This window comes from Notamacropus eugenii, chromosome 2 (assembly GCF_028372415.1).
Source record: "Notamacropus eugenii isolate mMacEug1 chromosome 2, mMacEug1.pri_v2, whole genome shotgun sequence".
In the NCBI taxonomy this organism is placed as follows: Eukaryota; Metazoa; Chordata; class Mammalia; order Diprotodontia; family Macropodidae; genus Notamacropus; species Notamacropus eugenii.
The window spans coordinates 11,928,476-11,953,778 of NC_092873.1; the positions used below are offsets into that span (position 1 = coordinate 11,928,476).

Here is a 25,303-nt window from a genome sequence, read left to right on the forward strand (position 1 = left end):
AAGGAATGTTCTTCAGCTACCATTACTGGGAGAAGTGGTATCAGTGATTCTCCACCAAAATCCTGGGATCCATTATCTATACTCTTGTATCTGATCTACCTCATCCCTCTCCAGGGATGACCCCAGGCAGGAAGACAGCTCAAGACACCAAGTGTTGGCCTTTCTTCTCTGAGGATACTCAGAGAGGCTGCTTAGTCTTCTTTCAGACATAAATCCACACAGACTCACCTTATTCACCAGGCTGTTAAAGTCATTGTCTAGTTCATTGATCCTGCCATATATCCTCACCTGAAGATCAAAGAAATTATGCCTATTTCTCTTTTCCTCAGAGAAATCAAAAGAAAGTGGGTCCTGACCCAGGTCCTTCCCTTATTCCAGCGCTGAATCTACTGCTGTTCCAGACACCTGATTACTAGTCAATTGGATCCCTTGTCTCATAGAACTTTCTGGAACTCAGTTCTTCTGCATTTTAAGCAGACATCATCCTGCTCTCATTTCCTGAGACTGACCTGCTTTTGAAACTCTTTCAACCTCTTGTGAATAGTGCTGTTCCTCACAATGTCTCACATTTTTTTCACAGCCGTCCTACCCAGTGTCTGACACATAGTAAGGGATTAATAAATGTTTCTTGACAGATTGCTTAATTGATTAAACTACTCCAGTCTCAGAGCATCTGTGTTCTCATTCTTCTCTTTAGCAGTCTTTGGAATGACCTCTTAACACCAACCCTTTTCTAGAATAACCCCAGGGGTTGCGCTAGAGCACAAGGGAGTCTCTGCTTTCCTCTCTTTGGCTCTAAATAGAAAGGGCTGGAGACTACAGGTCTCTGATTCTGCCCCGTAGGGCCAATTTGGAACCAGGCTTTCTGTAGCTCCTCCTAACCTTCCCATCCCTTCAGGTAGAAGGTGTGGAGTTTGGCCTCTGGGACATGCACATCCCAGCTCCAAGAAGCACCAGGGACAGCAGTCAGCTCATTGTTGTAGGGGAAAATGAAGTAAGCACCAGGTATAAGTGCTAGCATTCCGTTTGACACTTATTTAACCTCTAGCAAAATAACCTGGGACCTGATAGGACCCAGGGAAGTTTGGGATTCTTTTGCATGCTTATGTGTGTGTGTGTGTGTGTGTGTGTGTGTGTGTGTGTGTGTGTATGTGTGTGAATCTGGGGTTCAGTGATTTGCTCACTCACACATCTAGTGTCTGAGATCTGATTTGAACTCAGGTCCTCCTGACTCCAATTATGATGCTCTATCCACTGCACCACATAGCTGACCTGACCAGAGGTTCTTTTACCTGCCCAGGGCCAGATCTGCAGAGTCCTAAAGAGATTGTCTCTGAAATACAAAACCACTCCCAGCCACCCTCACATGCACTCTCTGATATAGGTAGCAACATGCCAGTAGGCAAGGGGAGCAAACTCCTTTATAAAAGAAGAATCTGGCTTCCAAGTTATGTTCAGACATGGAGATAGGGAAAAATACATTAGGTTTTTTCAATCCTGTTTAGATGGATGGGGTGGGGGGGATGAAGAGGGAGGAGATTCTCCATAGCTGCTGGGCTTTGAAAGCTTGGAGGGTAGAGAGCTCTCTATCACTCAACCCTTCTTCTAATGGCCCAGGGGTGGCCTGGTTGGTTTTCACCCTCATTGAAGAAGCCTCCCTTCCTTCTTTGGCTCCTACCTCCATCCCAGCCTTGCTGCACCTCAGCCCAACTCCTTCTGCTCAGCCACATCTCATATTCCCAATACCACATTTCTTCCCTTGTCATGTTTCCTCCATCTTTTTATCTTAAGGGTGACATGGGTATAAAGACACATATTACACAAAACTCAACAAATCCTATCATATTATGGAGATGAAAACAAAACCACACACAATGATAAGAGGCATGGTGAGTGAGCGTCTGAGACAATTAACTCTGGGGTCAGTTTAATAAACATTATTTCCTGCTATTGTCTCGTCTTCATTCTCTGCATTTGACCCAAAGATTCTCTGAGGAATAGAAGCTTTAGTGGGCACTTCCAGGGTTTCTTGCATGAAAACAAGAAGTGAGAAATATTCTCTAAGAAATGAATGGTGTGAAAAAGCTCACCAAGCCTCCATATCTGAGTTTCTCCTTTTTAACTGTAAACATGAAACACCAGTAAAAGGGAAAGTTTAGTAGAAAGTTTCCAAGAACAAGACTTTATGAAAAATGAGGAGAGTTATGGAAATCACAGAGCAGATCACCACCTCTTTATGCTTCAGTAGATCTGAAGAACCTTATAAATCTAGGGTCCATCAGCCAATCACCAAGCTTTTATCTATAATAAATAAAGGCTTGGTGATAAGAATTCAAATTGAGAGGAATCTTAGAGATCTACTGATTGAAGCTCTTCTTTTTTCAGGGAGAACCATAGAGTCACATATATCACAGAACTGTAATTAAACACATGCCCAATTTCTTCAAATCTGGATTCTTTCCATTTCCCCACACTGAATGAATCTCCAGTGTCCCTTCCTCGCTAAGAATGCTCATTGTGTTTAAGACTTCATGACCCTATTTCAAGTTTTCTTGAAAAAATACTAGAGTGTTTTATAATCTCTTTCTCCAGCTATTTTTACAGGTAGGGAAACTGAGGCAGAGTGAGGTTACTTGTCCAGGGCAACACAGCTTACTAATTGTGTCCAGTATGAACTTAGGTCTTCTTGACTCTAGGCCTGATGCTCTACCCATTGAGGCACCTTTGTATCTTACAAAGAATAGGCAACCATTGTTCTTTGTCTTAGTCTCATTTTGTAGCATTAGACCTCTGTAGTCCACAGAGGGGAAATGAGTTTTCCAAGGATAGGCAGTTGATAAATAAAGGAACCTGGACTGGAAATGGTCTGTTTTCGAGAAAAGTGTTCTTTCCACCATGTTCTCCTTCTTCTTTAGTGGGTGGCAGAATCTTGATTAAAGTCATTTTTTAATGCATTCTTGTAGATTATGGCTCTCTGCCAGTAAGAAAAGGACAGAGTGAGAAAGAAACAAAAAAGAGGGCATCAGAGTCAAGATGGGGAAGGAAAGGTAGGGACTTGCTTGACATCTCCCCCATACGCCTCTGAATACTTGCAAAAATTACTTGAAACAAATTCTAGAGTAGCAAAACCCACAAAATGACAGAATAGAACAAATTTCTAGCTAGAAGGTCAACAGAGAAAGTCAGTTGCACCAGTATGAGAGAGGAGCACAGCCCAGCACTGGCTAGCAGGGACTGGACCCCAGCAAACCAGGAGAAGGCCTTGAGGCAAAGGAATTACTGACAGCTGCAGTGGTTTCCAAACTCCTCAACCCATAAACACCTAAAAGAACTTACAAGGTCAGTAGGAAAGGTCAGTCAGACCTGGGGTGAGAGAGGAACATAGGTCATGCTTGGCCCCAGCACAGCCCCAGAGCAACAGCAGCAGCGACAGTAGCAATGGTGATGATGACAGCAACAGCTGCTGTCAGAGCTCTCAGCCAATAGACATTAAGGGGACTGAACAACTGATCAGAAGGAGATTAAAGGGGTCTCCTTTCTGGTACTAAGGCTTCTTTTGCCCACACTCGGATCTGGATTGCAGATCTGAGTGGCAGTCTTGGGTGGCAATCCTGGAAGAAGCAGGAACACTAACATAGCAGAGTTTGTGGCAGCAGTGGAGATGGAATGCTCCTCACAGTTCCAGAGCAGAAGAGAGTGCTTGGGATCACTCACAGACCAGAGTAAAGCCAACAGAGGAGTAAACACCATTTCTTAGATAGTATCAACTTGGCAGAAATCAAAACATACAGGTCCCAAGAAGTATCTATGAAAACAATTGCACAAACTCCCTGAAGTTTGGAACAGTATATCCTCCACATTGCAAGCAGAATATTATCTTAACCAAGAGTTAAAAAGTTAAGGAATTGGCTAGGGAAATGAGCAAAAACAGTAGAAAAACTCTGACTCTAGAAACTTATTTTGGTGACAAGAAAGACCAAAACATACAAGCAGAAGACAACAAAGTCAAAGCTCCTACATCCAAAGCTTCTAAGAAAAATAAGAATACGTCTCAGTCCATCAAAGAGTTCAAAAAGGATTTTGAAAATTAAGTAAGAGAAGGAGAGGAAAAATTGGGAAGAGAAATAAGAGTGATGCATGATAATCATGAAAAATGAGTCAACATTTTGCTAAAGGAGACCCAAAAAAATACAGAAGAAAACAACGTTTTAAAAAATAAATAAGACCAAAAGACAAAAGAAGTTCAAAACACCAGTGAGGAGAAGGATGCCTGAAAAAGCAGAACTGGTCAAATGAAAAGGAGGTCCAAAATATCAATGAGGAAAATAATTCCTTAAAAATTAGAATGGAGCAAACAGAAGTTAATTACTCCATGAGAAACCAAGAAATTATAAAAGAGAACCAAAAGAATGAAAGCAAAATGAAAGGCAATGGGAAATATCTCATTGGAAAAACAACTGATCTAGAAAATAGTTCTGGGAAAGAGAACTTAAAAGATTTTGGACTATCTAAAAGCCATGATCAAAAAAAGACCCTAGATATCATCTTTCAAGAAATTGTCAAGGAAAACTTTCCTGATATTCTAGACACAGAGGGTAAAGTAGAAAGTGAAAAAATCCATCCATTGCCTCCTGAAAGATATCCCAAAAGCAAAACTCCCAGGAATACTATAGCAAAATTCCAGAGTACCCAGGTCAAGGAAATATTGCAAGCAGCCAGAAAGAAACAATTCAAATACTGTGGAACCACAATCAGGATATATACACAGACAGAGGTCAAAGGGTGAGTTGAATATGAAGGGATATCTTAAAAAATTAAAATAAGGAGTAAGAGGGGAATTGACTGGGAGAGAGAGAAAGGGAGAGATAGAAAGGAGTAAATTATCTCACACAAAAAAGGAAGAGAAAGTTCTTACAGTGGGGGGAGGAAGTGAGGGGAAATGAGTGAAATTTACTGAGATCTGAATTGGCTTAAGGAGGGAACAACGTACACACTCAGTTGGGTATGAAAATTTATCTTAACCTCCAAGAAAGTAGGAATGAAAGGGATAAAAGAGGAGTGTTGATAGAAGAGTGGGCATATTGGGGGAGGGAGTAATCAGAAGCAAACACTTTTGAAGAGGGACAGGGTCAAAAAAGAGAAGAGAATAAACAGGATGGGGCAGGATCAGATGGAGGGAAATGTAGCTAGTCTTTCACAACGTTATTATTATGGAAGTCTTTTGCAAGATTACACATGTATAACCAACCTATTCTACATTGCTTCACTTCTCAAAGAGGGTGGGTGGGAAGGTAGGGAGAGAAAGAATTTGGAACTGAAAAGTATTAAAAAACGTTAAAAATTGTTTTTACATGTACCTGGGAAATAAGATACACAGACAATGGGGTATAGAGATCTACCTTACCGTACAGGAAAATAAAGGGGGAAGGGAATAAAGGAAGGTGTTGGGGAAAGGGGTGATAGAAGGGAGGGTAGATTTGGGAAAGGAGTAATCAGAAGCAAAACACTTTAGAGGAGGGACAGGGTGAAAGGAGAGAGAAAATAGAATAAATGGGTTCACGGAATAAGATGGGAGTAATCAAAGTAGCAAAAGTAACTGTGGAAAAAATTTTGAAGCAAGTTTCTCCAAAGTCTTCATCTTTCTAACATGTAGAGAACTATGTCAAATTTATACAAGTAAGAGTCATTCCCCCACTGATAAATAATCAAAAGATACAGTTTTGAGATAAAGTAATTAAAGCTATATATAGCCATATAAAAAATATTCTAACCAATATCGACTAGAGAAATGCAAGTTAAAACAATTCTGAGTACCGCCGCATAGCTATTAACTGGATAATAGGACAGAAAAGGCAGCTGACAAAAGTTGGATAGGAAGGGAGAAAATGAGACACTGATGTATTGTCGGTGTCGTGAACTGATTAAACCATTATGAGAGCACAACCTTTGCAAGAAAAGCCTATAATGAGAATACCACTAAATTACCAGGGAGTTCTTGACCTTGTCTTTAATGCCAGCATAATACTTGTCATAGTATCAGGACATGATGAATGTTAATTACGAATAAATTATTTAACTGTGATTTTGGCTTAGTGAGAATGAGAGACAAGAGTCTGACTTGTTCCCACGTCAAGCATGACAATTGTGATATGAGAAAAGTGATTATTTTTCTATTACAATCATAATGAATTATTAATTAGGGATCCAGCTTTTTTTTTCTATTATTTCTTCATTGATGGTCCACCCTGCCCCCTGATGAGGTTGCCCCAAATCCTCCTCAGCTACACAGAGGAATTCATTTCTGTTTGGAGTGCAAACAGAATTTGATCAAGGAGAATTCCATCCATAATGCACTAGGCTTATGCCCTTAGATCCCCCTACTGGAGTTTAGGGCAACTCAGCTCATGAAGGAGAATCCACCCAGAGTGTTCTGGGGACAGATGAATTCTGTTGTCCAGACTGCTAGAAGTGGCTGTCTCAAATTTAAGCCACATTTTCAGCAGGAGGCATTGAGGGCTTTTAGCCCACCTCCCCATTTGAAAAAGTCCTGCCCTCATTGATTACTAATCAATGAGGGGTGATTTTTCACCTGTCCAGACACCAGTTTTCCAAAGATATAAAATATTCAGTGATCTCCACGCTTTTGGCTTCCGTCTGAGAAAGACCGCTGATCTTCAATTTATTGACTACTTGCTAGCATAATTGAAAAATTGACTATTAATTACAAAGAAACTCGGTCTCTCTGCATTTTCATTCATCTCAGCTATGAAACACTACAATTCTTTCCCTCTGGGAGGTAACTGCCCTACTGAGCTCATGTTTCCAATAGTGACATAACAAGCAGGCTTGTGAGGAATGTGATTTATCAACATGAAAATATTATTGAGAGTTCTACTATTATTTGCCAGGCCTAGAGGCCTGTATTGGGCTACCCGAGTCTTTCTTACCTGTCCCAGGTCTTCGGTTGGCCAAACCGGATAAACGTATGAGAGAAAGGACGTTCCAGAGTCGAACAGGGGTTGAGCTTTATTACAGGGTCTAGTTACAAGTGCAGGGGGGTCTTCCTTAGGAGGAAGAGGGGGAGATTTCCTAAGGAGGCTAAGCTTAAGGGATTGGAAGTAGAAGTACAAGCGGGGAGAGAGGGGGATGGGAGAGAGGAAAGAAGAGGAGCGGAGCCTACTGTCCTCTTGGCTCCACACGTGCTAAGAGAGAGCTTTCTGGCTTCCTCAATCCTACTTAACCTTCAGCCGCACAGTTTGCATCTCAATACCGTGCTGTTAGGTAACTAGGTGTGCTCCAATCCGGGACAATCTCGAGGGCAGGGAGACTCCACCCATCACGTATCTCCCGGGGAGAGGCTGAAATACCCGAGCTAGCCGAGCTAGCTCAGTCTGACCTTCTCGAACCCCCGCTGTTCATGGAGGGCCTCGTAAGACTCTAAGATTTAGAAGTCCCACTTTTACCCCCCCGAGACCGTCCACACGGAATTGAGCTTCCAATCCCAACAATTATTGTGCTCATTCATTTACAAATGTTTAGTGTGTATTTCCAATGTTTATGTTATCAAAGTAACACTAATGTTAAATTCATCTCAGTCTGGGACCTTGTGGACCTAAGCCTTGTCACTATCATTCACACTTTCTGCCCTTGTTACATCACACTGTCCTCTGATCATTGCAACTTCTAATCATTTTGAGTCACTGCAGAGATCTGACTTTAAGAAAATGGAAGTAGTACTTGGGAAAGCCCAAGAAACTCATATTGAGAGAGATCCTGTGGGTCCTGTGGAAATTGCAGAAGACATGGAAGCTGTGATGGCTTCAGGGACTGAAGTCTGGAAGGGGGCTTCTCCAACATCTTTTTTTATGCTTAAGTATTGGAAGTTTCCAAGATGAAGGATGCAGGTGCAGTTTCTGGGCAAGATGGTCCCAAGAGACTCTAACTCAAACTCTGGTCAACATATTTGCTTGACTTGCACCTGAGAGACATGAAGAGAGTTCTCCTTTCCTAATTCATCCATAGTCATCAAAGAGAATAATATTCAGGAGGCAAAAATGCCCCATAAATTGGCCCTGCTGATTCTAGCTTTTCCCTTTGTCCTAAACAGAGGCTTGGTGCATGTCTCACATTCTGCTTGTCAATGTAAAAAGGGACTGTTCAAGTCTGAGCATCCATTAAATGAGAACAATCTTTAACAATAGAGATGGTGCCTAGAGTTACATGAACAAAGACCCCCAGTGAGCTTGCAGTATCCAACTGCCTGCCTCTTTAGAGACTTGAGGTAGTGGCCACGGGCCTGGGGAAACTGGGGCTCTTCTTCTCTATGTTATTTGTGGTCTTGTTTTTGCAGTTTTCTGATTGTGAGTACCACATGGAGAAGAGTTCTTGTCATATAGAAAGAATTTACAGTCCCACCTATGATAAAGAGGGGGAACTAATCATAGCGGGCTTCTTCTCCTTGTTGAGGAAGGAAGAGAAAACACATCAGAAGTCTTTCTGCCAAAGTCCTCCCCTCTGGATCACTCCAGAGTAAGTGTAAGTGACTGTTTTTATTTTTCTGCTTGATGAAATTGTCATTCATAGTTTGGACTGACTGGTTTGTTGCTACAATTGTGGGGGATTTTTCAGCCTCACAGAATTGTTTAAAGCAAATACTGGGATTTCAGAATTTCTAAAAACCTGGTAATCAGGAAGCTGATAAAGGCTTTACTAATATGCAGTGCAGCAAGCAGAGAAACAGGGACTATCCATACATATGTATATGGTTTTTTAAACAATCAAAGATTCTTCCAGAAAGATGAAAAGTCTTACCCAGCAGAGGGATCATGGAGGAAATATATTCAAATCTGGGGATCAGGTAGCAAAATATTTTCTAAGAATGGGCTGGGACAGCCACTCTGATGCCAAATACAAGAGGAAATATTCCTTATCAAATCCATTTATAAGGAAGAAGTTCTCAAGGTCACTTATCACTGCTAGATTGAGTGAGGATTGGGTTGGATGAGTTTCTGCATCTTTATAGAACAAACTGGAGGAAGGATCTAATGTTAACAATCTTGTGCACCAGAAAAGAGAACAAATTCAGAATGCTGCAAGTCAGTCCAGATTTTCATCCAACCCGAAGCATCAAGCCTCACCTGCTTAACAGAGAGTTAGCAGGGGGAAAGGCAAAATGTCTATCTCTGCTTATAAACTCTGATAGGCTTTAGGACCCCTTGATGTAAGTGACTCCATATTGAAGATCTATCTTTATAATATTAAAATACATCTGAAATGCCAAATAATATAAAGTTTACAATGACCACAAGTGCCATGTCTATCAGAGCACTGATAAAGTTTATTCATTACATTGTTTACAATCCTTTTTATGTCTACATAATGCAAAGCAGAAGGCAATTTCTCTCAAATATATACCATGTGCAGGCTATGAGCTAGGGATTAACAAATGAAAAATGACCCTGGAATCAAGAATTGTTCTATTGTAAGTCATTGCAATGTTGTCTATATTTGAGATGACCTTCTGTGCAAAGAATTCCTTCTCTGAGTAATGAAACTGCTTCTTTTGAAGGTTTAGGGACTGGGATTCAATACTTCCTTGTTTTACTTTGCTTTCCTTCCTTTCCTTTTCTTCTTTCCCTTTCCTACTATGTCTTAAAAATGGTTTTGAAATTTTAGGAGAGGACATAGTGAATGGACCTGGTTTGGGAATTATCCTGAGGAGTTCATTACAATGTGGTCAATGATAATGGCCTAGGGCTCTCTTCTAGAATGTCATCAAAGTAAGGTGTGTGAAATGCACAATATTTCTAGTTCCTTCTATGTATCTTACATATACACTAGGTGGAGTTTTGCTAAGATGTGGGCAGAGGAAGCCTCTGACGACTCTCTCCTTTACTCTCATTTCATTCTTTTCCATTCTGCATTGCAGGTTATTCTTCTCTCAAAGTTTGCCTCCTCAGTCCTTCCTCTAATGAAATATACTTGGTTATTTCCTTGGGTTCAGACAAAATTTCTTCACCTTGTTTTTATTCTGGTCATAGACTTGCTCTGGGAATGGAGAAGGCATTGCCACAATCACATGACTAAAATATATCCAAAAATACTAACTTTGGGAGTTGTTCACTTTTAAAAGCTTAAAAAGTGGAAAGAACCTCAGTCATTTCAAACTAAGTGACTCAATCATCTTTTCCAAAGACAGGGTGAAGAATAAGAGGGCAGTTTATCAAATATACAGATGACTCAGATCTAGGAGGGTTTGATGAAACATGCCATAACAAACAGGTCATTAAACAATCTTGGAAAGCTCTAGGATGGCACTGAATCAAGAAAGGGAAACTTAATAGTGATAAACATAGTCTTCATTTTGCCTTCAAAATCAGTAACCTAAGAACACCAGTACAAAGGTGTGGTTACTATCAGAAAAATTATTTGAGAATTGCAGTGAACTATTAAATGACTTAAAGAGAATTTTCTATCACAAAGTATGTGATGGTCTCTCAGTACAAGCCATTTGTCAGACTACATTTGGTTTATTATGTTACTTTCTGGGAACAACATTATATAAAATGATGCAAAAAGTTGGAGAGGAAGTGGAAAAGGACAAGAAATATGGCATGAGGCCATAAGTCAATGTCACCTGCAAATCATTTTGAATGAATCAGAATGGTTTAAAAAAGCCCAGGGACATGATAACTCTTATCATAGTCTTAAGCCAATTGATTTGTAACACTTTTTTGGCTTTGCTCACCAAATTATAACTAAGAGAGATGGTTAGACACGTTTAGGGTTGATGGAAGGAAATACTTTCTAATGATTCAAGGTATACATATATGGAATGGGTTCCAATTGGATAATGTACGATCCTCCTCAATGGAGATTTTAAACAAAAGGGCAGAAGACCCCTCATCATATCTTTTATGGAGATTAACCTTTGTGATATATGGTTTGAGTCTCCACAGAGCTGCCGGAACAGCAGCTGAAAACATTGAGAGGTGTACCCATATCACTGCTGTGCTCTAGGTCCAAAGAAGGCCATTGATTTCTCAATGTCTATAAGAGTCAATAAGAAAGGGCTCATCTGCTGAGTTCTGTCCCATGCCTCGTAACCCTGTGCAGGCTTATTGCATATCACTGCCCTTCAAGTAACCTACATTGCATCCACCCAGATTCATTTGCTGCGCCTCATATATGAGATCACACCTGCTTAGAAGATAATTTCATGTATACCTGAACATTCAAAACCTTTTGCTGCTCTTTAAATTAGTCTTGAGTGCTGAGTATTCCAGTTTTTATAACCAACTCACAGAAACTTCACTGAATTTATTTTTCTAGACAAATTGTGTATTTTTATATTGTGTGTGTATGTATATAGGTGGTTTCCCATCAATCAAACAAAAAGTAAAAATATGAAAGATTTTAAGTTTTTTATTGTGATGACTAGAACTAAGAAAAGTGATGAACCTTAACAGTTGTGTCCATGTAAACACACATGTATATACTTTTGTGTGTGTATACACACATGCAAACATAAATATATGTATGAATATAATATATAGATACATACATACATACATATACATCCAAAAATAAATAGACCAATGATGGATCTTTTCCATTGTGGAAAGAGTCCCAATGATTTATATTTGAGCTTTGCCAAACACCAATTCCAAATTACTCCCACTATCTGCCTCTTCCAATATTATTCACATGCTCTTAAACAGACTTAATAAACTCATCAATTGATGCAGAACAGATCTATTACAAATTTATATTATGGCATACAAGTGTATGGCATACACTACTACAAGGCAATCCATGTATTGCTTCCCAAATGACTGCTGATACTTCTTTCCACAGCAACTATTCAAAATCTTCACTTGCATTTGCAAACTTCCAATATCACCTCATTCTCCACATTCTCACCTGAGGACATTGCCTTAAAATGTACTGACAAAGAGGCCAGTAATATGATCTGCTCACTCCCTTTTCTGATATTCAATGTATTATTTGCATAAATGACCATCCTCTCTTCATTTAATCTAGTGTCTGATAAAGCCATGTATCCAATCACTTTTACACTCATAATTTCTACTATATCTTTTACACTTGTCCTGCCTTTTCCTTCACTCAATGACTTCTCAACCAATATAGGTCACCTCTTCTATGAGCACTGAAATGACCCTGACTGGCTCTTCTGACACACATCTCTTCTGACATTTGCTAGTTTCCCCAATGATGGCAAGGGATTTCCATAAAGTACAACACTTACCATGAAACTTCTCTTTATCCTATATTTGAGTTACATTCTGATACCTCTCTGGTCACACTAAACTTCACAAGCACGTAACATGTTCATAACTTGAGCTCCACCTAAATATCTATCTATCACTCAATCTGTCGATCCACCAATCGATCTGTCTGTCTTTCTGTCTGGGTATGCATAATCCTTTACCAACTTTCATGATCTTTTAATAAAGTCAAAGGGAGAACACCATTTCTTATGTTCCACACTCCATCTCTCCTTCTTACTTTGGGGAATTCTATCTCCCATCCCAGGAAAACCATCCCTCCTCACTTCTACCTCTCAGAATTCCAAGTTTCATTTATATATCACTTCATTTGACAGGAAGCCTTTATTGCCCCACCACAAGCTGTTAGTGACTTGCTCCATATCATATTTTGCCACCTTTGCCTCTAATTAAACGTGCTGTTTGCCATGTGGACATTTTTTCTCTGCTGGCTAGAATACAAGCTCTTTTAGAACAGGCATTTTTTTCAACCTTTGTTTCTACACACCCATGACATGCAAATGACTGAAGTCTAGCAGGGTTCTCATAAATGCTTGTAAGCTGATAGAAATCTCTTGTTAATCATTTCACTTGTTTCTCATTAGGAACTCCATGGTCTGTCTTTGGTTGCTTCATTAAGAATTTGAGATCATGTGTTTAACTTCTCTTCGTCATTCTCCATCTCTTCTCTGCGTCATTTTACACTGTTGATCACTCTCTCCTCCCTGGTGCTCTCTTCTCTCTCAGATTTTGGGACTGAGTTGCCCTCTTTCTCCTCCTCCTTTTCTTACTGCTTCACCTTCTCCTTTGCTAGATCCTCTTCAGATCACACTGTGTAAGTGTCTCTCAGGCATTTATTTCTAACCCACTCTACCACTTCACTTGGTTGTCTTATTAGCTCCTATGATTTACATGGCATCTCTCTGCTGATGATTCTCAGATTTCTCTTTTCTCGCCCAAACTCTCTGCTGACCTCACATCTCATTTCACCAACTACCTTTCAGATATCTTTAAATAAATGTCTAGTGGACAGCTTAAGTTCTGTATATCCAAAATGGAAATCATTCTCTTTTGCCTCTAAACTCTCCCTATTACTGTAGTGCGCAAGACCACCCTCCAATGCCTTCTTGTTCCCAACCTTAGAGTGATTCTACATTCTTCTCTATCCCTGTTCCCACATATCCAAGCTGTTACTAATGCCTGTCAATGTAAGGATGGCACATCTTTTTAATATATAGCTGCCTCCCTGTCTGTCTGTCTGATTTTCTATCTATCTGTCTCTTTCTTTTCCTATCCCTGACTATTTTTCTTTCTCCCCCTCTGTTGGTCTTTGTCTCTCTTTCTGTGTGTCTGTTGTGTGTGTGTGTTTGCATGCTGTCTTTCCTATGAAGATGTGATCTCCCCGAGAATTGGACTTTCTCTTGTTGCTTTTTGTACCATCATTGTTTACCACTGTACCTGGCACGTAGTAGGTACTTAGTAAGTTTTGATTGATTGATTTCCTGGCTCTTAGCTATCCAGCTTCTAAGAGACAAACATTGTCTCCTAATCTGAATAAGATAGGAGGATGAACAATAGAGCTAATAAATTCTAAATGTGGAGAATAACCTTGCTGTAATTCAGGTAGTTGTTTCAGAAAGAGTATATCACCTTCAATCTTTCAGTGTTACCTATTACATTTTCTTGAACATTCCACTTTTGAAATACAAGTATTCCATTTTCACCCAACATATAAATTTAAAAATCATTTTAATACATCTAGAGTATACATTAGCAATATATTTGTCTATTCCTATCTAATATGTTTTGCATGGTAAAGATAGTCATTAAAAATACCTCGAAATTGCAAAGTTAGAATTAGAAACTCCTCTTTCTAATCTGCACAAGACAGAAAATCAGATTGTCTCCTTAGTTTGGATCCACCTCAGGACTTGACATATTCTAATCTCTAAAGCATATCGTGTGTGCATGTGCTTGTGTGTGTAAGTGTGTGTGTGTGTGTGTGTGTGTTCTTTATAGAATCTTAGAAAATGTTTAGTCTTTGTATCCCATTTTACATAGACATTGATGCTCATGGTAATATAACGACTGGCCCAGGACCATATTGCTAGTAAATTTTAGGGGCAAGATTTGAGTTCCCAACTCCATGTAGAGCACTCCATGCACTATGAGATCTTGCTCCTTCTGGGAATATAGTGTTTTCCTGTTCTTTATGTTTTTTCCTCTCACTTTAGGGTACTGCGCAAATATTACCAACATATTCCTGCTTTTCAATTTGCTGTGGATGAGATCAACAAGCACCCCCGTTTGCTGCCGAACATAACCTTGGGTTACCAGTTGCTCAATAAGTTCCATCAAGACAGACTAGCTGTGGAGAACTCCTTGATGTGGCTGTCAGGGATGGGTCCAATCATCCCTAACTATAGTTGTGGTGGGCAGCCCAATTCAGTGGCTGTCATTGAAGGGATGTCATCCAAATTGTCCATGGCCATGGCCACCATTCTAACACTTTATAAAGTTCCACAGGTAAGGAAGTCCAATACTGTCATTCATTTTCATCCAGCATGTTCTTTCTATGTATAACAGCAAATCTTTGATAAGCTGTTCTGTCAATAAACAGTTATCAAGATGTTTTAGGCACTCTTCTGACAGAAGAAAATACAAAAAGGGGGTAAACAATCCCTTCCATCAGTGAACTCACTCTTTTCTGTAGATGAGGTGTTGCTATAATGGTTTGACTCTGATGGTTTTGAAACAAGTAAAAATCTGCCCAATTACAGGTCATTATATTCCTAATTCATCTTTCATATTTGTATAAAACTCTGAAGACTTTAAAGGAAAGAAAGATTTCTCCTTTCCTCACCTCAGAAAATTCCCATGGAAAGAGCTCTGTTCTTTTTTGTTTTGAAAGTGATCTATATATTTTCCCTAAAGGATGAATCTCTAATCCTTTCCTTTACCAGTCTGTGCTAACAAGCATCATCCAACTCTGTGTTTGGAGTGATGTTGGAATTTGGGCTGATAATTTGTGTCCTTCTTCCTTCTGTGCCTGATTTGCCAAATATATGATGTATCCATTCAGAATAGAAATAATTTATATATTCAATTTAAGTTATTTCTAAGAAATACATTTTTATCAAGTGAATGTAAATAGCAATTGTTTCTGTTTTGGTCAGAATCCCTGAGGGTCTTCCCCTCCCAGATCTATTTTTTTGACCTGGTAAAGAAGCCATGCTGTGCCTCATTTCTGGCCTAGCATTAACCATTGAATGGGTGTTCCTTCAGTCAAACTGAGACCTGATGAAAACCTTAACTTTGAAAGGGCCAAGGTTCCCCATTACATTCATGGCCATCTCCAGTGGAATTGACCTATATCTCATCACTGGAACCAGTATCTCCAGAGGAGAATGTAAGGATGGTGACATTACCCAACCCTCCCTCACTTCAATTCAATTCACTTCCAAGTCGTGGATCACATCCCTCATGTCATAGTCCCCTTCAAGAACAAAGGAAAAATGAAAACAATAGTACAGTGGCACACACTGGGCCTGCAGATATATTCACTGTAGCTCTAGTTCTTAATCCTCAAAAACTGACTTCCTAATATGGGGGAACTAACACATCAAAGGAGGCTTAAATAGGAGGATTTTGCATAAGATGCAGGTATTTGTGAGGAGAATACTGGAGAGAAATAATGGAAAGTTAGGTATAAGAGGTTGTAGGAGGAATTGACCAATCAGTACAAGTGGTGACAGAGGCAAATTGAACTTTCAGAATGAGAGGACTCTTTTATTATAGTGGAAAATCCTTTGTTTAAGTCCACCAGGTATGCAGTTCAGAGGGTAAAGAGGACAGAGTTCACTGGGATTCTTTCCAAATTGCCAGGAGGGACTGAGAGAGGGAAATGTTGATCCTTGGTATGAATCACTTCCTAGGATGTTCTGAATCAATAAAGCCCAAACTTCCAAAGTTTCAGAAGTTGAAATGGTAGCAGGCAAAGAAAATGTGCTCATGTTTCATGGACCAAAGCTCTTTGGCCACTCCCCTTCATGCTCCATCGAGCTCAGACACACAAAGAAATAAGTTCTTGAAATTGTTGTGTTCTCAAAGGAGAATCAGTGTTGGGATTGGAAGCTCAATTCCGTGTGGACAGTCTCGGGCGGGTAAAAGTGGGACTTCTAAATCTTAGAGTCTTACGAGGCCCTCCATGAACAGCGGGGGTTCGAGAAGGTCAAACTGAGCTAGCTCGGCTAGCTCGGGTATTTCCGCCTCTCCCCGGGAGATACGTGATGGGTGGAGTCTCCCTGCCCTCGAGATTGTCCCGGATTGGAGCACACCTAGTTACCTAACAGCACGGTATTGAGATGCAAACTGTGTGGCTGAAGATTAAGTAGGATTGAGGAAGCCAGAAAGCTCTCTCTTAGCACGTGTGGAGCCAAAGAGGAAGGTAGGGCTCCGCTTCTTTTCTTTCCTCTCTCCCCTCCCCCTCTCTCCCCGCTTGTACTTCTACTTCCAATCCCTTAAGCTTAGCCTCCTTAGGAAATCTCCCCCTCTTCCTCCTAAGGAAGACCCCCCTGCATTTGTAACTAGACCCCTGTAATAAAGCTCAACCCCTGTTCGACTCTGGAACGTCCTTTCTCTCATACGTTTATCCGGTTTGGCCAACCGAAGACCTGGGACAGGTAAGAAAGACTCGGGTAGCCCAATACAGGCCTCTAGGCTTGGCAAATCAGGAAGCCTACCTTGCACTCAGTTCTCAATTCTCCATGTACCTAACTATATTGTGCTTCTTGATTTGGCTTTTCTCTCTTTATTTGGCATTTATGAATAAGTACATAGACATCGGATAGAATCATTTTTGAACTTTTCAGTATTCAAGGACTGAAAGTTTCATCACTAGCGCCTTTACCTTCTAGAGTTGGTACAGAGACAACAGTAGTAGCCAAGCCACATCTTGGAGCTAATCCAGCCACAATGCTTTGACCTGTAAACCAAAACCCAGAGTTAGCTGACCTAAGTAAGGGAGTCACCAGGCAAAAAAGGTTTGTATCAAAAAATGTTCTTTACCCTCATCCATTTAAAAATTTCTTCTCACCACAAAGTGGACTTTTTATCCTGGATCTTCCTACTACCCTTAGAGTCCTCTCAGTCATTTTACAGTTCCTTCCAGACTCTCACTCAGCTATGTTTCTCAATTGCTAAATTTTCACATTATGCTCAACAACCAAGAGGAAGGACTGAGGAGACAGAAGTTGTTCTGCAAACAGAAACTTCATTATGGAGTTACTACTCCCTGACTCATCTGGGCTGGCTCTTTGCAGGAGTTGGTGTTCTGATTCGTGGACCAATTTTCTGCTTCTTTGGATAAAACAGGTTACTGGTTTGGTGGGCTTGAGTTATATTGGAAACATCTAATGTGGCTTTGGACTTGGTGTTCTCTTTCAAAAACTGTGTTCCCAGGGGTCCTCTCCCACATCCTCCACTCTCCATTGGTAGGCTTTTCCCCTGCAGCCACATTGGCCCATCTCTAGTCTTTTTTTCCTTCTCTACATTTTCACAGTCACAACCATTGTTCAGTGTTGCCTTTCCCTTGCAACTCACGTATCCTTCACCACATATGTCACAGATACTATCTTTGTCATTGGAACCTGAGATAAAGGGACTTCTGTTGCATTAAACCCACTGTCACATCGTTGGCTCTCACTGTGGCTGTACAATCCTCCTCCATAATTATACTCTTTGTCAACTGTGTAGTTTCTTTTGTATATCTTGCATAAGGCAGTTGTGGTATGGGCTGAAATAAGTTTCTCTTTGTCCATGAGTCACATGATGAACCTCGTATCACCAACTTTTTATTAAGATAAGGCCACTTCTCACTATAATGTATTTTCTCTCATTAGTTTTTAATTAAACAGGGTTGATTTCCAACTGCCAGGATAACTTATTCTTTCAAGGACATGAAAGTATTGAAAGGCTTCCATGAGTTGTCTTTGGTTTACAAGAGAAAGCAAAGAGAGCATAATTGGATCAATTATCTCCTAAATATAACTACTAAAATTGGTTATCAATAAGCCAGAAATTATATCTCTTGGATTTTTCTTGTTCTACCAGCCTTCTTCTTAACCTGGGATGTTTGGAATTTTGCTCTACAATTCCTGGGAGTTTTCACTTTGAGATCTCTTTTAGGAGGTGATTGTTGGATGCCTTAAATTTTTATTTTATCCTGTTTCTAGGATTCAAGTCAGATTTCCTTGATAATTTCTAGAAAAGTTATCTCTAAGCTCCTTTTCTATCATGATCTTCAGGTACTCTAATAATTCTTAAATTATTACTCCTGGATCTATTTGATATGTCAGTCATTTTACAGTGACTTATTTTTCATTTACTTCTTTTTATATGTTTTTATTTTGTTTTATTGTCTCTTGATGTCTTCTGAAGTCATTAACTTTCACTTATTTAAATTATTAAGGAAGCATGTTCTTCAGTGAGTTTTTGTACCTACTTTTCCGTTTTGCAAATTCTAATTTTTAAAGAGGTGTTTTCCTCAGCAAAATTTCTGTAAATTTTTCCATTTTTTGCTCTCACTTTGCCAAAATATTTCTTCTTTTTTCATCATTGTATTACTTAAGTCTCATTTCTTTTTCTCTCCATTTTTCTTGTTTCTCTCTTACTTGATTTTTAAAAGCCTTTTTGAGTTCATCAATGAATTTTTATTTGACCTTAAGCCAACTCAGATTTTTCTTTGGAGCTTCAAATCTAGCTGTTTTGACATTATTGTCATCCTTGGAATTTGTGTTTCAGTCTCCATTGTCAACATGGTAAAAGCTCTCCATACTCACCTTCCTTTTTTGTTATTTTCTAATAATCATTTTCCAGCCTCTTCTTTTTTACCTTTATGGTATAATTGGGTTCTGCTTATGGGGTGGAGGGGCACTGTACCAAGCTCCTCGTGCTGGTGCTATAAGGGTTAGGGCCTTGCTACTGCTGCTGGCTTGCCTGTAAACCACCAAGGCTTGATTATGCTTCCCCTTTACCTAGTAAGACAGATATTTCTTGCTGAATTTCTGAGTAGTCTTAGAATGGAAGATTATTTGACCTTATTTTATTGTTAGTTCTGCCAGTCTTGAATTCATTTTGAGGAATTAACCTTCAGTTGCTCTTAGGAGAATTTGGGGAATTTAGGCAAGTTCTTGCTTACTATATCACCTTGGCTCTATTTTTTAATATTTCAAAATAAATTACAATACCAGAAGTAGGGTTTATTTCACTTGCTGAATTTAAAATAATTGTGTCTGCAATATTTTTGTCCTTTTGTTTCTGCCAGGCACAACATTACCGATCATAGAAAAATACTAACATGAGGTAAGGAAGACCATGGTATTTTGAAATACATTTACACTGAATAATCTGGAGAAAGTAGGAGGGGTATATATGTCTTTTATTAAAACAGTTAAAAGAATGATGACACAAAACTTCTAAATGCACTCTAGAAGTGGAAGAGAACTTAACATTTTATAGGCAGAGGAAAAGAGTAGCTTCAGAAAAATGTTGGGGCAAGAAAGGAGGTCACTAGAACCTCAAGAAACATTGACAGTTTCCTCATCAGTGATTCATAGAAGCAGTGGGAAATGTGGATTTGCAGGACGTCATACAGAAGTGGTTGAAAAGAGAGAATATGGATTGCGTTGCTGTCCTGAACTATGCTCTTTTGTCCAAGTGACCGTGGTGATTGAGTCATTGTATGGGAGATATTTGAAGCAAATAGCCATATAGACTCTTGTAAGTTTTTGTCTTAAAATATTGCGTCACGAACATTATTTATCTATAGGATATATTGGAGTGAGCTTAGAGTAGTGTTAATATATTGGTGCTGAAAACGAAGTAATTATCTTGTTTTATCCACAGCCATCATGTGTCAGTGTAGTGTCAGCCCTAAGTAGACTCAATATGAGTCTGATAGAATACAACCTTCAATAAAATGGAGCTCAATATCTCCATGTTTGCTCCATCTGAAACTTGAGAGGAAAATTAGAGCAGGACAGATTTAAGAGGCAAGTGCAATTCTTTTAACAGCATGCTTCCCTTCAATCACTGGAGAACTGAGTTCCTAGAGATATTTTGCTTTTGAATTTTGACCAGGCCAGGTTATGAGAAAGAAAATTTGGGGCAGAATCTCAAAAAGAAGAAAGATAAGTTCATACAGCATGATAGTGGCATGGGATGTGTTCAACGAGAAGACCACAAAATCCAGCTTTCTTAATCATAACCAATATGTTACTCAGCTGAGGGAGAAGTTGAAGAAAATTTGGTACTAGGCTCTATCATCATATAATATGAAAAGAAATTAAAGTTATTCACCTCATGCTTCCAGTCAGTATGCTTCACAAGGTGACAGAGTCACAGTAAGGAATTTTGGTGGTTATGCAACAGGGAAGTTAGCAGATCAATTAGAAACTATTCTGCACCTAGATGAAGAGAGGCATGGCAACTTGCCTGTTTACAGTATAGATGCTGAGATTAAAGGAGGTGTGATAAATTCAATTTGCTGTCTCTTATCATGAATGCGTGATTTGGTCTGGCTCCTGAATGAGCTTTTGACAATAGAAGTCACTAAATTCAGTATCCTCTAAGGGAGAAAAGATATCACGTTCCAATGAAGAGGAAATTAAAACAATAATAAGAAATTACTTGCCCAACTCTATGCCCATAAATTCAACAATCTAAATGAGTTGTATGACTATTTTAAAAGACATAAATTACCCAGATTAACAGAAGAAGTTGAATATTTAAATAACCCCATCTCAGAAAAAGAAATTGAACAAGCCATCAATGAACTCCCAAGGACAAAATTTCCAGGGTTCGATGGATTTACAAGTGAATTCAATCATACATTTAAAGAACAGTTCATTCCAATACTCTATAGACTATTTTGGAAACTGGCAAAGAAGAAGTCCTCCCAAATTTGTTTTAGGATACAAATATGGATCTGATACCTAAACTGGGAAGAGCCAAAACAGAGAAAGAAAATTATAGGCCAATTCCTCCAATGAATATAGATGCAAAATTTTTGAATAAGATTTTAGCAAAAAGAATATACAGCAACTTATCACAAGAATAATACATTATAATCAGGTAAAATTTATACCAGTAATGCAAGACTGTTTCATTTTTAGGAAAATTATTAGCTTTATTGACCATATCAACGACAAAATTAACAGAAACCATATGATGACCTCAACAGATGCAGAAAAAGCTTTTCCAAAATACAATACCTATTCCTATTGAAAACACTGCAGGAATAGGAATAAATGGAACTTTCCATACACTATTGAGCAGTATCTACCTAAAAGTTTCAAGAAACATTATATACAATGGGGATGAGCTAGATGCATTTTCAATAAGATCAGGGGTGAAACAAAGATGTCCATTATTACTGCTATTATTCAATATGGTACTAGAAATGTTAATTGTAGCAATTAGAGAAGAAAAAGAAATTGAAGAGTTAGAATAGGCAAACAGGAAACTAAGTTATCGCTTTTTGCAGATGATATGGTGATATACTCAGGAAATCCCAGAGAATCAAGTAAAAAACTACTTGAAAATAATAAACAACTCTGGCAGAGTTTCAGGTTACAAAATTAACCCACACAAATCTTCTACATTTCTATATATTACTAATAAATCCCACCAGCATGAGAAAGAAAGAAATCTCATTTAAAGCTAGGGCAAACACTATGAAATATTTGTGAGTCCACCCACCAAAACACATCCAGTGACTATATGAACACAATTACAAAACACTTTTCACACAAATAAAGTCTTTCTAAACAAGGGGGAAAATATTAGGTGCTTGTGGGTAGGACTAGCCACTATAATAAAAATGAAAATTCTACTCAAATTAATTTATTTATTCGGTGCCTTATCAACCAAACTATCAGATAATTATTTCCTAGAGCTAGAAAAACAATATCAAAATTCATCTGGAAGTACAAAAGTCCAGAATATCAAGGGAACTACTGAAAAGAAATGCTAGGGAATGTGGCCTAACTCTATCAGATCTCAAATTGTATCGCAAATCTCAAAGCAGCAATTAGCAAAACCACTTGGTACTGGCTGAGAAACAGAAGGGTAGACCAGTGGAATATGCTAGGTACTACACGGTAGTCAAGGAATATAGCAGTCTACTGTTTGATAAAGCCAAGGACTCCAGCTTCTGGGATAAGAACTCACTGCTCAACAAATATTGTTGGGAAAACTGGATAACAGTATGGCAGAACCTAGGCATAGACCAATGCATGACACTGTACACAAGAATAAAGTACAAATGGGTACATGATCTAGGTATAAAGATTGATACTATAAACAAAGTAGTAGCGCAATGTATAGTGGATTTATCAGATTTATGAAGAAGGGAAGAATTTTTGACTAAACAAGAGATAGAAAATATTATGAAGTGCAAAATGAATAATTTTGATTGCATTAAATTGAAAAGTTTTTACACAACCAAACCCAACACAACTAAGATTAGGAGGGAAGCAGAAAACTGGCAAAGAATTTTTGCAACTGGTGTCTGTGAAAAAGACCTCATCTCTAAAATATATACAGACCTATATCAAATGTGCAAGAATACAAGTCATTCCCCCATTGAAAAATGGTCAAAAGATACGAACAGGCAGTTTTCAGAGGAAGAAATTAAAGCTATCTATAGTCATATGAAAAAAATGCTCTAAATCACTATTGATGAGAGAGATACAAATCAAAACAACTCTGAGGTACCACATCCCAACTATAAGATTGGCTAACATGACAAAACAGGAAGATGATAAATATTGGAGAATATGTGGGAGAGTTGGAAAACTAATTCATTGTTGGTGGAGCCACAAGCTGATCCAACCATTCTGGAGAACAATTTGGAACTATGCCCAAAGGGCTACAAAAATGTGCATACCCTTTAACCCAGCAATATTGCTTCTGGGACTCTATCCCAAAGAGATCAAAGAAATGGGAAAGAGTCCCACATGTACAAAAATATTTATAATAGCTCTCCTTGTGGTGGCCAAAAACTGGAAATCAAAGGAGTATCCATCAATTGGGGAATGACTGAATAAGTTGTGGTATATGAATGTAATGGAATACTATTGCAGTACAAGAAATGATGAACAGGAAGATTTTAGAGAAGCCTTGGAAGACTTACATGACCTGATGCTGAGTTAAAGGAGGAGAAAAAGGAGAACTTTGTACACAACAACAACCACAGTGTGTGAGGATTTTTCTGGTAGAGGTAGGACTTCATTGCAATGCAAGAACTTAAAAAATTTGCAATGATCTTTTAAGCCAAAATGCTTTCCACATCCAGAGAAAATATTATGGAATTCAATCACAGATTGTAGCAGATCATCTTCTTTTGTATTGTGTTTTGGTTTGTTATATTATTTCTCCAATTCATTTTAATTCTTTTATACAACATGACTAAGGTGAAAATTTATTCAATAGGAATGTAGAACCTATATAAAACTGTATGCCCTCTCGGGGAGGGATGGGGAAGGTAGGGGAGAGGGATTGGGAGGGAGGGAAAGAAAAAATCTGGGTTGTATTGTAGTGATTGTGGAACACTGAAAATAAACAGATAGATAGATAGATAGATAGATAGATAGATAGATAGATAGATAGATAGATAGATAGATAGATAGGTAGGTAGGTAGGTAGGTAGGTAGGTAGGTAGGTAGGTAGGTAGGTAGGTAGGTAGATAGACAGGTAGATGAATAAGTAAACAAATAACAATGTGCATAGCCTTTGGCCCAGCAAAACTGCTTCTATGAATATAATGGAAAACTATTGTGCTATAAAAAATGATTAACAGGAACACTTCAGAGATGCCTCAAAAGACTTATATGAACTGATACTGAGTGAAAGGAGCAGAACCAGGAGAACTTTGTACACAGCAACAACCACAGTGTGCAAGAAATTTTTCTGGTAGACTGAGCATTTCATTGCAATGCAAGGACTTAAATAATTCCCAGTGGCCTCTTAAAGCAAAATGCTTCCCACGTCCAGAGAAAGAACTGTGGAATTGGATTGCAGAATGAAGCAAATCATTTTCTTTTGTATTAAGGTGTGGTTTGCTTTATGATTTCTCCCATTCATTTTAATTCTTCTATGCAACATGACTAAGGTGAAAATGTATTTAATAGGGATGTATGTGTAGAACATATATAAAACTGTATGCCATCTTGGTCAGGGAGTAGGGAAGTAGGGGAGAAGGGAGGGAGAGAGGGAAAAATATCTGAGATATATGGAAGTGATTGTAGAACATTGAAAACCAATAAAATAATAACAATAAAATAAAATTAAAAGGATAAAGAAAATTTTCAAGCTGAGATTAGTACTTGCTTGAGGAAGAGAATGGAGAAAGAAATCTTGATCAAGTATAGTTTTAGAATTTCCTTCACACTGTTACATTTCTCAATAGAATAATTTTGTGACATGATACTATAAATTAATATTAAGAAGCACTTATTTATTAGCAGCTCTGTGTAAGCCACTGATAGTTGCTTGATATGCAAATATAAAGGAGGACAAATTTCTACTCTGAAGGAATTTAAATCACTATTTTTCCTTTTTCATTTAGATCACCTATGGCGTATTTGATATGGTCCTGGCTGACAAGGTACAGTATCCATATATCTATCAAATGGGCCGAAGGGAATCCACTCTTCACCTTGCCTTCATCCAACTGATGCTTCATTTTGGCTGGACCTGGGTGGGACTACTCGTTTCAGACAATGTGACAGGGGAAATTTTCTTCAGTGATCTTAAAGAAGAGATGGACAGGAATGGCCTGTGTGTGGCTTTTAAGAAAAGAGTGCTCCCAACAGCTGAGGTTTACAGAAATAATGAACTCTCTCTTATGATCATGTCATCATTATCAAATGTGATTTTCATCTATGGAGAGACAGACTCCCTTCAAGAACTTGTAAATGTATTAGTTGTTTTTGAATATTATGGGAAGATATTGT

General features: G+C 38.7%; 1 protein-coding gene across 1 annotated transcript in view; it reads left to right on the plus strand.

Moving 5' to 3' along the window:
* The window catches only part of LOC140522511 (vomeronasal type-2 receptor 26-like), a 38,509-nt gene that overhangs the window by 2,038 nt on the left and 11,168 nt on the right, over positions 1–25,303 (plus strand). Inside the window, 4 exon segments of the mRNA XM_072637931.1 lie at positions 899–994; positions 8,273–8,535; positions 14,522–14,813; positions 24,916–25,303. Of these exon segments, the coding sequence (XP_072494032.1) occupies positions 899–994; positions 8,273–8,535; positions 14,522–14,813; positions 24,916–25,303 (1,039 nt within the window).